The sequence below is a fragment of the Citrus clementina genome, unplaced genomic scaffold (assembly GCF_000493195.1).
Source record: "Citrus clementina cultivar Clemenules unplaced genomic scaffold, Citrus_clementina_v1.0 scaffold_9, whole genome shotgun sequence".
In the NCBI taxonomy this organism is placed as follows: domain Eukaryota; kingdom Viridiplantae; phylum Streptophyta; class Magnoliopsida; order Sapindales; family Rutaceae; genus Citrus; species Citrus x clementina.
Window position 1 is genome coordinate 12,856,580 of NW_006261964.1, and position 15,253 is coordinate 12,871,832.

Below are 15,253 nucleotides of genomic sequence, written 5' to 3' on the forward strand. Positions count from 1 at the left end.
TTAGAGATTTGAAACAATTAGAAGTTTGGTAATTTAGAGTGAAAAAAGATATTTAGATGATGAAAAATTGATGTTGAAGAGATGATTAATGGCTTGGAAGCATGAAATTGGCAAAGAAACCCTCAATCCTGATATGATTGATGCATTGTAATTCAAGCATGAAATTGAAGAAAGATATTTAGAAGGGGATGCAATGTTCCCATGATTTTACGTAGTTTCAATGGCATTAGTTGGTAAAAATTCTGATTGATCAGCACCTAGTAGATTCGCCATAAATGTAGTCGAGGGTGGCAATGACTCCAACAATAAAGGCCTGATCTATCCCCGGTTTCACCACTATGTGATACAGATCCTTGCTTTCCATCAAGTCTTTTATTTCTTTTTTCACTCCAATCTGTAATATTTAAACGGAATCATCACTAAGTGATCAAAAGCAAAACGAACACTGCAGCTTTAGCATACTTTTGCTTTCTTTTTAAATGAATAAAAATAAAGCAATGTCTACAGCTTTTATATCGTGGAGTTGATTGTATACCTGAGCTACAATGTTGCCACTGGGATCAACAATGATGCAGTCTTTATCTAGGAAGTAACCTTTGACCTCAAAGTTGCTGCTTCTGGCTGTAGTTTCAGTGGAGATCCTTATGGAACTGTTCCTCACTAAACATGAACTGCTGGGTGGTTCTTTTAAAGTAAACACTAACTTCTTAGATCCTTCATAGTCAAAAGCGTAACCCTTCTATTTTTTTAATTTTTTTGTATTTTGTGGTTGATTTTTTGAGGTTTGATTTTTAAGTGTTATTTTTCTATGGGTACCCTAAATTTTTCTTGTTTGGTTTTAGGTGTTGTTTGCTTGTTTTGAGCTCTACACTCTTTGCTAGGAATACTAAAGATGGGCGCTCAATAATTTGCTAAGAATTTACCCATTGTTCTGGGTCCAGCCTTGATACTACATTTATGTGTGGTCTATTTCGGGATTTAAACTATAGCATACAATTATAAAATGGAGTCCACAGAAGGCAAAAGGGGAGGACCTGGTTAGAGAGCGTGGATACACTTTTTGTAAGTATAAAATTATTGCTTTGAATAAAGTTCTTATTATAACTATCTATTTTGTTGACGTAATTAGCTGAACTAAAATGTTGTGTACAGTAAGCATGAAGCAAAAAAGGTCATGCAAGAAGGGATCAAAAAAGTTTGTAGGGCGACAATTGTTGAAAAATGGAAGAAATTAACGAATGAGGAGAAGTGCCGATTTGGTACGATGCATGAGGACCCAAGTTCAAATGTTGGTGAAAGGAGAATTGAAAAAACAGATGAAGAACAAAAAATTGGGGATAAGTGTTGTGCAAATTTTATTGAACTCGCAAGTGCACGAATCTATTGTAGAATATATTAATGGTGACGAGTGTCGATCCCACGAGGAGGTGGATTTTAATTCTATGTAGAATTAATTTTGTTTGAGGGTGGTTGGATTTGTGGTGAAAGTGACTTCGATTATCCTAAAATTGGAATTGAAATGACGAGAATAAATTGAAGAGAAATCTATTGAAATGACGTACTTGGGTATCTGGATCTGTATCAACATGCACCATGGGCTAAATATTCTTTATTAGTGCCAATTAAATCATGAGGGGGAAATCCACACCTCATGAACCACACTCTAATCAATATGGTGCTAAGGGCTTATCGTGCCAAATAATAATAACATTGTACTAGGGAGCCGGTGAAACCAGGGCGGTATTTAGACAAGATTATTATTATTTGTCGACGAGAAGTAAAAAAATCCACAAAAATTAGAGGGGAAAAAAAAATAAATTTACCAAATAAAGCTCATGACACATGTTGAGATTCACCTTCAACCCAAACTTGAAAGAAAATTAGCTACTCATAATTGAACTAGGGGCAAAATGAAAATTTATTAAAATACGTAAAAAATACAAGATGAATAAGGAATTACAGAAAATGGAGTCCAAAAATGGATTCAGAGCTATCAAATTAGGGGGGGAGGCTTCCTTTTTATAGATACATTGAGTAAATTATGACCATCAGATTAAAAAAAGTTTGGACGCTCAGGATTGTGCCACGTCATCAGTCAACAGTACGCGGTTTGAACAATAACACGGTTTGACCCGGCTTGAACAGTGACGCGGTTTGGTTGAAAATAATCTTGTATAATGCATGTACCGTACGCGAGATTTTTGGTCCACTGATATGCTGCCATGTCATTGATCAACAGTACATAAGAATTTTAGTCCAACAGGATCGTGACACCTCATCAGTCAATGCCACATCATCGGTCAATGCCACGTCATCGTTCCGTCTATGTGAACAATGTCGTGAACAGTAACGTAGACAGTACTGTACATATGAATAGTACCGTACATGTGAACGGTACCATTTTTCTTTTTATGCTCCTCTTAAGGTTTTCGACCGTTCTGAGTTCAAAAGTGATGTCCATTTTACAGTCTGATCTCTTGTTCATTGTGAAATGACTATGATGCCCCTAAAATACATAAAATACTTAATTATAATACAACACACATAATTAAATGACAAGAAGCTTAAATACATAAAAGTAAGGGTGTTAGTAAAACTTGAAGTGTAAAATGACGAGTTTCTCCTTCATAAATATACATTTTCTAACACTCAACACACCCCCCAACCAGCTTATTGCTAGTCCCTAGCAAATAAAGCGAAAACAAAATTCAAATCCAAAATGATTTTTTTTTTTAAGGGTTAACTCAAAAGAAATCTAGAGACCGTGTATAAAATAATAAACTGCTAAGCTGTATAAAGAATGGACAAAAAGGTTACTCTTCAAGTAAAATGATAGACTGAAAAACTCACTTGATACTTATTATGACATGTTCATTCCTTCAAGCAACTTATATTTGTCTCCGACATCAACATGTAGAGTAGTAAATATAGCGTAACATCACTTAAGACCAAAGATAATACAAATATTAAAATTTGAAATTCATCATGTCATCCAATGTTAAAACAAATCACACAATTTTTTTTTTGTAAACAACATTTTACCCCCCAACCTATTCTAAACATGAAAGGAAAATATGCATGCAGAAAGGTGAAAATGATGAAAAAAAAAACTAATTTAGAAAAGTTACACTTAAAATGATAGAAAATTTTTTTTTTTAACTAAGAAGATGCGTTTCTAGAGGTACTACACTCTATATTCAGCCATCTTCGACTCAAAAAATTTGAAAGTGTATATTTATAAAGGAGAAATTAGAAAGAAGAAGAAATATGATTGTAAAAAAAATTAATAAAGAAAAAAAAATATCTGAATTTTTTTTAAACGAAGAAGATGCGTTTCTAGAGTAACTACACTCCATATTCAGCCATCTTCAATACAAAAAGTTAGCAATAGTTAGTTTCTATAACAAAAAATTAGTAAAAACTTAACCAAGATTCCACAATTGTCGACTATTCCCTGCCCCCAACCAGAACGAAACATTGTCCTCAATGTTTTAAAGGAAAGAAGTAGAGTTTATAAGACATCACCTGGGTGGTGCAACACAGAAGAAAATATTTATAGGCAGAGAGTTAAATCTAATTTGTACTTCTTACTGCGACTACTGTTACCGTCATTATTTGGATGCTCCAACACAAAGGTCCATGGGTCTGGCTCCGGTCTATAAGCTTGTAACATATCAAGTAGCTCATTAGCAGTGTGAGCACAAATAAAAAGCTTTTTCGCATTGGAAGGAATGAAATAGTTTTTTATTGCACGGTTAAGAAATGCGATGAAGCCATCATAAAAGTTATTGACATTTAACAAACCAATGAGTTTCTGATGAATGTGCAGATGGGCCCAAGATGCTAGTGTGATAAGTGCCTCTAGTGTTGCAAGATCTCCTAGAAAGAAAATAAAAGCATCAGCATGATTAAGCATTTCAGTTATTCTTTCTTTCATACCTGAGACGACTAACTCTTCTCCAATCGGTGGGTTAGACAAACTGCCCAAAGGTTTTAGGGCTCTTGGGATGATGCCTAACACTTGGCTGCCTTTGACAAAAGCAGCTTCTGAGACTAATTTTGATAACCCTCTATTACCTCCTCCATACACCAAGTGTAATTTTCTCTCTGCTATGTTTCGACCAAGATTTATGGTTGTCTCAACGAACTCATGTTTACCATAGTTAAATCCAGAAAGCACACAAATGTTCTTGAATTGTCTATTGGGAGTAGCTGCTATTGAAATATTTCTCAAAAATAATTTGTGAGTGCTTAACAAAAAGTTATATTTAAGAATCTTGGTGACAGTGGATCGCAACTGTGTATAAGGTGGCATGTCAGTGTCAAATAACGCGTAAAGCACATGGCTCGCGAGTCAAAAAGGAAACAGTAAAAAGAAAAAGAAACAATGATAAGATAAAATTATTAAAGACAATAATGGAAAAGATAAAACAATAGTGAAATAAAATAATAGTGAAGTAAAAGAATATTTACAGGTAGTTGCGACTGTGGCTCACATCTTTCTCTGGTTTTACGTCCAGAAATGGCTTGAACGCTCTCTATAGGTCGAGGATAGGCTTCCCATCCAGTTTTCTTATAAACTGGCAAATAATGGCCATAATTGGAGAATCACTCCTTGCACATATCCACTGGGATGCGTTTCAAGAGACAGAAGGATATCATCCAATGACTTCTTATTCAAGCCATCCCTAATGAATTGAATCTTATCTTCCCTGTTATTAGACATCATTCCTAAAGAACATGAGTTTTATTGCATCTCATTCTGGCACATTTATGACAAGCAACATAAATTCTTCGAGCTCTTCGTTTTCTTGCATAATTTCCTTTACCACAACCAGGCATGTATGCAATAAATTTTGGAGGTAACTCACCTGCCAATCGTACTTTAGCCTCAATTAACCAACGAATGTCAGCAGGTATGTTATTCCTCATGAACAATCGCATGCGTTCGGATCGAGCTTTATATATTGTAAGGAGGGCATTCTGAGGAAGTGAAGGGAATCGATTGTGAAGCTGTGCTAGAATCTCATTTCTGTCCATACATTCGCCTCAAAATATCAGTTATTATAAGAAACTGAAGTAACCAACTTGATTGTCACGGCGTACCGTTATCCGTCACTTCACCGGGGTAACAAACTAAAGCACACAAACATAAAAAATAAATTAAAACACACAAAGAAAATTAAAATCGTTCTTTTATTGAATTTACCTCAAGCTCCAACTGGATGTTGTAGACACTTCTCTCAATGTATTTGAGTTGGCTTTCTAAATCCTCAACATAGGATACCAACTCTGGTGGTTGCAGAGCCCAAATACGATATGTTTTACAAAATCAAATCTGCCTTTTGAGATGAGATTTTACACGTTAAAGTGGTTTAAGAATATTCAGGAGGAACTGTTTAGCTATGGTACTCATGATTAACAATGATAAGAGAAAACTTAATGGTTAAACAAACACACTTATGCAAAAATAATTTCAATTAGCAAAAGAATAATAAAAAGAAAAAAAAATCAAATCATCGAAAAGAAAGAAAAAAAACTCAATTCAAATCTGGTGGGTCACTCAAATTTATTTCGGTATCCTCTCCATGTGGTTGATACTCTAGACATGGCTTTAATCTTTGACCATTAACTTTAAACGTGACACTGTTCTTTGGGTCCTTAATTTCAATTGCCCCATGTGAAAAAACAGTATGAACAATAAATGGGCCAGACCATTGAGAGCATAACTTACCTGGGAATATGTGCAAGCGAGAATTGAATGAAAGCACTTTCTGACCTGGAGTAAAAGATTTTCTCATAATTTGCTTGTCATGAAAGACTTTCATTCGCTGCTTGTAAATCTTGGCATTTTCATATGCGTCATTGCGAATTTCTTCAAGTTCTGCCAGTTGTAATCTTCTTTCTAAACTAGCTTGGTGCATGTCAAAGTTGAATTTCTTGATGGCCTAATATGCATGATGCTCGAGTTCCACAGGTAGGTGGCAAGTTTTTCCAAACACTAGCCTGTAAGGTGACATCCCAATCGGGGTATTGAAAGCCGTTCTATATGCCCATAATGCATCATCAAGTCTTAATGACCAATCTTTTCTGTATGACCTCACCGTCTTTTCTAATATATGCTTTATTTCTCGATTGGAGATCTCAACTTGGCCACTAGTTTGCGGATGATATGGGTTGGCACTTTGTGAGTGATGGAATACTTTGTCAAAAGAGTATTGAATGCTTTATTACAAAAATGGGCACCACCATCACTGATTATCGCTCGAGGGAATCCAACACGTGAAACAATGTTGCTTTTAAAAAATTCTATCACCACCTTGTGATCATTTGTTCTATATGGAATTGCTTCTACCTATTTTGATACATAATCAACAGCAACCACTATGTATTGAAGGCTAAAAGAATGGGGAAAGGGTTCCATGAAGTCGATACCCCATACTGAAATACTAGCTAGGCAACCCAAGAGGGGGATGAATTGGGATTTTAAAATTATTCTAGGCAAACCACACAACAATTCAATTTAATGCCTTAATAAATTCGAAAACAATAAATTCAATAAAAGCACAATAATAAATGAGTAAGGGAAGAGAAAGCTAACTCAATGATTTTTACGTGGTTCGGCAATCCCCGCCTACGTCCACGCCTCCAAGCACACCGGGCTTGAGGATTTCACTATCCAAGCCTTTCTAAGGCTTCAAACGATTACAATTGACTTCAAGGTGTCAATGAACCTTTACAACAAGAGATTATCTCTCCAATCTCTTCACCCCAAGTGTCTCTCACACTTGTACTCTCACAATTTGATAAGAAATGATAAATACAACAATGAACCACTCTTTAAGAGTGGATATACAAATTATAGCTCAATGATGATTCAACAAATGATGATTTACGAAATGGAAGCTCAATATATGTTGTGTGCACTTGTTTATGCTTGCTTGAGTTACCAAAAATGAATTGGTTTTGAGTTTATATAGTTTGAACTCAAAAACTAGCCGTTACTAGCCGTTATACACATTTTTGGTCGTAACCGGCTCGCCGTTTAACCATATTCGGTAAGCCGCTTTCGTTTTGGTGCTTACTGCCCCGTCTCCGGCTTGCCGTTTATCAGCATCCGGTAAGCCGCTTGCTACAGTAACTGCTACAGTAAAATATTTCCCAAAATTTATAGTTTGACCCCAAAACTTTATAAAACTATAGTATGGCCCAAAACGTTATGAAACGTTACAAATAAGTCCAATTTTAGAATTTCTAAATAATTCTTTGTTAATCCCAAAACTTTTTGAAATTATGATATAGCCAAAAATACTATGAAACTTTTCAAATAAGTCCTTTACCAAAATTTCAAGCAATACTTGTTTATTTCAAAGTTTTCAAAATTCTTTCAATGAAACCATAAACTTTGAAAAACAACCAATTTCATAAAATCATTTTTCCATTAAATATGAAACATTTATAATGTAAAAATAATGATTTATTTAAAAAGAATAAAAACAATCAATTTCATAAAATCATTTTTCCATTAAATATAAAACCTTTATAATGTAAAAATAATGATTTTATTTAAAAAGAATATTAAATAATTTGGGCTTAAAAGATTAATCATTCTTAATCTTGTTTGTTATCATCAAAATCAATATCATGAAAACATATATGTTAACAATCTCCCCCTTTTTGATGATGACAAACATTTCATGTGTTTACACAATCATTTTTCATAAAATCATTTTTTCATTAAATATAAAACATTTATAATATGAAAATAATGATTTATTTAAAATATATAAAAAATAATTTGAGCTTAAAAGATTAATCATTCTTAATCTTATTTGTTATCATCAAAATCATCATTATGAAAATATATATGTTGACAATCTCCCCCTTTTTTATGATGACAAACATTTCATGTATTTAAAGAATGATTACACAAATTGCTCTCCCTAAATATAATCTTCTTTTACAATTTGCCAATTAGCTAAATTAACATATTTAAATACATGGATTTTTCTCCCCCTCATCATCAAAAAGAAAAAACTCAATTGGCAAAAAAAATAGCAAATTTTTATAAATTTGAAAACATTTATTCTTCTCCCCCTTCATCATAAAAAAGAAAACGTAAAGGAAAAGAATAAGAGTAGCAAATTTGTTACCAATGTTGTCCGAATAGAAATTTCAACAAAATCTCCCCCTAACAACAAGCATCACCTCAAATACAAGATTAGTGATATTACTCACAAATTATCATCATATCTCAAAATCATCAAGTCCTCACCATAATCACATATCATCAAAATCATCAAAAGAATCAAATATCAATTATCAAAACAATTACTCAAAATGCATATTATTCAAAAACATATTATATGCTCCCCCTAAATATATAGCCAATTAAAAATTTAATCAAAATGATTTTATCCAAAAAAAATATCATATTTATCTCCCCTTTCATCATAAAAAGAAAAGAAAAGATAGATAGATGCAATTGAAACAAAATCATTAAAAATAATTCAATAAAGATATTACCCATTTTGTGCGAGAAAAATTTTCGGCAAAGTCTCCCCTTTAAAAATGAACAAATCCTTAAATACACAACATGGTTAAAAATACTTCCATATAAGCTTAAACAATTATAATAAATCAACAACTCCATCCATTCATCAAGCAATGCACATATAATCATTAATCATCAAAATCAATATGAATTCCTCAAACACTTGTAACAATTAAATCCGAGGATTCCATAATCATATATCAACCATTAAAAGAATGCTCAAAATGCATATTATTTCCCCCAATTTATATCATTAAAATGATTTATTACTTTGTCTCCCCCTTTGGACAATAAAAATGCTCAAAAAGCATATTATCCAAAATAGAACAAGTAATAAGCTAAGCAAGGGAATGCAAAAGTCATAAGAGCATAATGTCAACAATTCAAAAAATATATAATTACTAATCACATTTTAGAAATCAAGACAACTAAACTCATCAAAGATCTAATGTGACATTTTAATATAATTTACACTCTCATATGCGCCAAGATCTCAAGGATCATGTATTTCTCCCCCTTTCGATATTATTTAAAGCAAGTAATGGATATTTAACAATACGTCAAGAAAGCATACAAAAAATGTATCCATTCACCAATCATAGATTCCATAAGATCAAATTTCATCAACTACAATGGAATCATCAAAGCACATTCTTTGTCATCAAAGCATAAGTATATAATAGCAATATATAGATAATCAAAATCAACATATGCCATTATAGATCATCAAAATCAACATAGCTAAAAAGCCATCATTATGAGCTAAAGAACAAGTGATCAAATCCATTATTACAAATGCTCACATATATTTTTAAGTGATGATCTAGTAGTTACACCTTGTGATGGATCTTCAAAATTAAATTCTTAAGGTGAGAAGAAATATACCTCCAATCTTTAGGGAGTGTTTGAGAAGTACCTTCATCTTACTCCGCATTTGTTTCTATGTTGCTCCTTTTGATTTTCAAGTGGTGCATTCTTTTGGCTATCATTTGATAATCTTCTTGTAGCTTTTCATCTACATTATCATCAACAACAACTTTCTCCATAGAGGAAGAATTAGACTCATCAAATATAACATGTATAAATTCTTCCACAATCAAAGTTCTTTTGATATACACTCCATAAGTTTTGCTTGTGTTTGAATAGCCAAGAGAAATACCAACATCAAATTTGCCAAGATTATCTTTTGTGCTCAAAATAAAACATTTGCATCCAAATATCAAATAATAATCATCATCAATCCACAATGAAAGCAACAATGCATATGAAAATGTAGGTGCATAATATAATAGAAAACTATGGTAAAATCCATAAGGAGAGCACACTATGGAAGTGGTAATTTGAAATACTCAAAATGCACAAATTCAAATTTTTTAAGATATTGAGTAAAAAGTGTAAGTTTGAATCAATTAAAATGATTTTAGAGATGATTTTAGACACAAGAATGGATGAGAATAATTTATATGAATCAATTTGGATTGAAAACGAATGAGAATGATGGATTTTGGAATGAAATCAAGTGAGGAGTAATCGGCTTTTAGTGAGAAAGAGAGAAACGGAAAGCCGAAAGAGAGGGAGAAGATGAATAGTTGAAATAGCACCCGAAACCGGATTGCCAAATGAGCTTAACCGGAAATCCGATTGGTTCCAGCAAATGTTTCACGCAAATCCGGTTTTCCGGATAACACGAACCGGCTTGCCGGTTGGATCCAGAAGATAGCAAGAGAGAATCGGCTTGCCGATTTGCCAAAATGCAGCTCGAATTCGGAATTCTGAATTGACAGAACCGGAAATCCGGTTTGGTCCAGCAAGCGTTCCTTGCGAATCCGGCTTTCCAGTTTTGCTAACCGGTAGTCCAATTTAAGGCAGACAGTAACGTGCAAGCTATATACCGTTGGAAAGATAATTAAGTTAGCTTTCTAATAAATTTTACAGAGCTGGATTTGGAGTTCTCTAGAAGGAGTTATGACCAATTCATTACAACATGTGCAGACTTGATTTGGAGTGCTTATAAGCATTCAAAAATAAAATGCAGAAAGGTCAAATTCGGAATAAAAACTGTATTGATTGAGCCAGAAGTAATGTACAAGCTATATACCGTTGGAAAGATAATTAAGTTAGCTTTCCAATAAATTTTACAGAGCTGGATTTGGAGTTCTCTAGAAGGAGTTATGACCAATTCATTACAACTTGTGCAGACTAAAGATTTTCACAATAATTAAACATATAAACATTCAAAAGTGAATAAATTAAACACACCACTTAACTATCATGCTTAAACACTTCATAAACATTAACATCAAACAAATCCATCATGATAAATCACTCAATATTACACACAATGATAATTCCATCATGTAAACATATAAGCATACTTTCGCAATTTTATTTATCATGATTCATTCAACAAAATTAATATGGCAAGAATTGTTACCAAAATAATTAAATCATCTTGCCTCATCTTTTTCTCTTAGATCATGCTCAAATGATTATCCTTACAACCTTCCATCAAGGAACTTCTCCACCATTCCTTGATTGTGGTACCTACAAAACAAATTCAAGTTGTGTGCTTTGGTACCCAAATACTCTTGGGTCCTTGAACGTTAGATTTAATTTCTTTTGGAATCCAAATACATTTTGCTCCATAATACGCATTTATCTTAACTGGACATCTAAAACTCATATGACCATTTCCATTACAATAATGACAAATAATCATATGATCACTTGTGGAGGTAGCCTTAACAAAATAATTCTTATAATATTTTTGTTTCAAGTAAGGCTTATACCCAAGTCCTCCTTTATCAAACACACATTTTTGAGTGCTTAGTAATTTTTCTAAGTTCTTTTGACCATTTGTGAATTTTAACACAATTTCGTTGAGCTCATTACTCTTTTTCTTAAGCACTTCATTTTCTTTCATCAATTTACCAACATGTGATTTTTCATGCTCATATGAAGTACTTTGTTTGCATTTAAATGATGCAATTCTATCATGCAAAATTTTATTATCTAACTCTAGTCCTTTAATCTTTTCATTTAATGAACCATTGCATTTTTGTAAAGCATCATTTTCATTTTTCAAGTCATTTACATGTGATTCTAGATGCTTGTGTGAAGTGCTAGATTTCTCATTTGATAATGCAACTCTATCATGCAATATTTTATTCTCTAATTCTAGGCATGTAATCTTTGCACATAGAGATTCATTTTCATTTGTGAGCTCTACCATTTTCTTTTTAAAACATGCATTCTTTTTACCAATTTTTATCCAATTATCATGCAATTCTTTAAAAGCATCATACAATTCATCATAGGTTGGATCACTTACCACATCAAGTTCATCATCCGATTCATCTCCAATTGCCATAAGTGCCAAATTCGACACTTCATGAAATTCCTCCTTGTTTGTAGTCTCCTCATACACAATTTCAAGTTTTCTCCAAATTTCATAGGCATTAGAACAATTTGAAACTCTATGAAATTCATTTTTATCTAAGGCACAAAATAAAGCATTCATAACCTTGGAATTTAAAGTCATGTTTTTCTTATCCAATTCACTTAAAACATTCTTCCTAGGAATGAATGAACCATCACAAACTATTTCCCATAGTTCATAATCTAAGGCTTGTAAAAACACTCTCATCCTAGTTTTCCAATAAGGATAGTCATTACCATCAAAGAATGGAGGTCTAGTGGTGGATTGGTCTTCCATGAAAGTTGAACTAATTTGGGTTGATATTAATCTTTAACTCTAGACGGTTAAGTCTACACAAGAGCACCTCGCTCTGATACCAAATGAAATACTAGCTAGGCAACCCAAGAGGGGGGGTGAATTGGGATTTTAAAATTATTCTAGGCAAACCACACAACAATTTAATCTAATGCCTTAATAAATTCGAAAACAATAAATTCAATAAAAGCACAATAATAAATGAGTAAGGGAAGAGAAAGCTAACTCAATGATTTTTACGTGGTTCGGCAATCCCCGCCTACGTCCACGCCTCCAAGCACACCGGGCTTGAGGATTTCACTATCCAAGCCTTTCCAAGGCTTCAAACGATTACAATTGACTTCAAGGTGTCAATGAACCTTTACAACAAGAGATTATCTCTCCAATCTCTTCACCCCAAGTGTCTCTCACACTTGTACTCTCACAATTTGATGAGAAATGATAAATACAACAATGAATCTCTCTTTAAGAGTGGATATACAAATTATAGCTCAATGATGATTCAACAAATGATGATTTACGAAATGGAAGCTCAATATATGTTGTGTGCACTTGTTTATGCTTGCTTGAGTTACCAAAGATGAATTGGTTTTGAGTTTATATAGTTTGAACTCAAAAACTAGCCGTTACTAGCCGTTATGCACAGTTTTGGTCGTAACCGGCTTGCCGTTTAACCATATCCGGTAAGCCGCTTTCGTTTTGGTGCTTATTGCCCCGTATCCGGCTTGCCGTTTATCAGCATCCGGTAAGCCGCTTGCTACAGTAACTGCTACAGTAAAATATTTCCCAAAATTTATAGTTTGACCCCAAAACTTTATAAAACTATAGTATGGCCCAAAACGTTATGAAACGTTACAAATAAGTCCAATTTTAGAATTTCTAAATAATTCTTTGTTAATCCCAAAACTTTTTGAAATTATGATATAGCCAAAAATACTATGAAACTTTTCAAATAAGTCCTTTACCAAAATTTCAAGCAATACTTGTTTATTTCAAAGTTTTCAAAATTCTTTCAATGAAACCATAAACTTTGAAAAACAACCAATTTCATAAAATCATTTTTCCATTAAATATGAAACATTTATAATGTAAAAATAATGATTTATTTAAAAAGAATAAAAACAATCAATTTCATAAAATCATTTTTCCATTAAATATAAAACCTTTATAAAGTAAAAATAATGATTTTATTTAAAAAGAATATTAAATAATTTGGGCTTAAAAGATTAATCATTCTTAATCTTGTTTGTTATCATCAAAATCAATATCATGGAAACCTATATGTTAACACATACGTCAAAAATCTCAACCACTAAAATTGGATTTAGTGACATCATGTTCCTTCATGTAATGCTCCCCATTCGTTGACACCTATCACATGAAGAACAGAAAGTGTAAGCGTCTCGAAATATAGTTGACCAATAGAAACCACATTGTAAACCTTTAGTGGATGCTTTCTTAGCACTGAAATGGCCTCCACAAGTTTGTTCATGGCAGAATGAAAAGATATTCTGAAATTCACTTTCTGGGACACATTGTCTAACAATTTGATCTGTACAATACTTAAACAAATACAGGTCATCCCAAAAGAATTTCTTTATTTCTGCAAAAAGTTTGACCTTGTCTTGCTTGGTCCAATGCTCTGGAAGTTGACCTGTAACAAGATAATTAACAATATTAGCATACCACGGTAATACTTCCACACTCATCAATTGTTCATCTGTAAATGACTCATTCAATTGTAATGATTGCATAATTATGTCAAAATGGAGACGAGAGAGATGGTCTGCCACAACATTTTCTGTACCTTTCTTATATTTAAATTCCAAGTCGAATTCCTGCAAAAGTAACATCCAACGAATTAGCCTAGCTTTTGTATTTTTTTTGTGAGAAGGTATTTAAGATCAGCATAATCTGTGAATATAATTATTTTGCAACTAATGAGATAAGATCGAAATTTTTCCAATGCAAACACTACTGCTAGCATTTCTTTTTCAGTAGTTGAATAGTTCAACTGTGCATCATTCAATGTCATACTAGCACAGTAAATAACATGGGGAATTCGATCAACTCTTTGTTCTAATACTGCTCCTACTGCATAATCATATGCATCGCACATGAGCTCAAATGGTAAGCTCCAGTTTGGGGGCTAAATGATGGGTGATGATGTCAACAATTGCTTTAATTTTTCAAAAGCCACAAGACATGAATCATTAAAGATGAAAGGTACATCCTTAGCAAGTAGATTGCATAAGGATCTAGAAGCTTTGCTAAAATCTTTAATGAAACGTCTATAAAAACCAGCATGCCCAAGGATAGATCTTACTTCTCTGACTGTTTTGGGTGGAGGAAGATTAGAAATGAGATCCATCTTAACTTTTTCAACCTCAATACCTTTGCTCGAAATGATGTGACTGAAAACAATATCTTGTTTTACCATAAAATGACATTTCTCCCAATTTAAGACTAAGTTCTTCTCGATACATCTCTGCAGAACTAGTGTTAGATGATGTAAACATTGATCAAATGAATCACCAAAGAAAGAAAAGTCATCCATAAAGACTTCATGGAATCGTTCAACCATATCAGAAAAAATGCTTAACATGCATCGTTGAAATATGGCAGGTGCATTACATAATTCAAATGGTATCCTCCTATATGCAAATGTGCCAAAAGGGCAAGTGAAAGTGGTCTTTTCTTGATCTTTTGGTGCTATGAGAATCTGATTATATCCTAAGTAGCCATCTAGAAAGAAATAAAATTCATGGCCTACTAATCTATCAAGCATTTGATCGATAAATGGTAGAGAAAAATAGTCTTTACGTGTGACAGAATTCAACTTTCTATAATCAATGCATACACGCCATCCTGTAGTTACTCTAGTTGGTATCAATTCATTATCAGCATTAGTAACTACCGTGACTCCTGACTTTTTGGGGACAACTTGTACAAGACTAACCCATAAA

General features: G+C 33.1%; 1 protein-coding gene across 1 annotated transcript; it reads right to left on the reverse strand.

Annotated features, from left to right (window-relative positions):
- Positions 1-225: 225 nt before the first annotated feature.
- Positions 226-12,269, reverse strand: LOC18033234 (protein LURP-one-related 6). The gene is made up of 4 exons (XM_006420699.2): positions 12,078-12,269; positions 11,886-11,972; positions 536-739; positions 226-394 (listed from the first exon to the last, which is right to left on the reverse strand). Exons 1-4 carry the CDS (start codon positions 12,267-12,269, stop codon positions 251-253), a joined length of 627 nt encoding a protein of 208 aa, XP_006420762.2. The 3' UTR covers positions 226-250.
- Positions 12,270-15,253: the final 2,984 nt, after the last annotated feature.

Coding starts and splice junctions, on each gene's coding strand:
- LOC18033234 (XM_006420699.2), bottom strand. CDS start 12,269: ATGGAAGACCAATCCACCACTAGACCTCCATTCTTTGATGGTAATGAC. Junction 11,973..12,077: donor ACATGACTTTAAATTCCAAG/GTTATGAATGCT, acceptor ATTGTGTATGAG/GAGACTACAAACAAGGAGGA. Junction 740..11,885: donor CGGATGATGAACTTGATGTG/GTAAGTGATCCA, acceptor TTAAAAAAATAG/AAGGGTTACGCTTTTGACTA.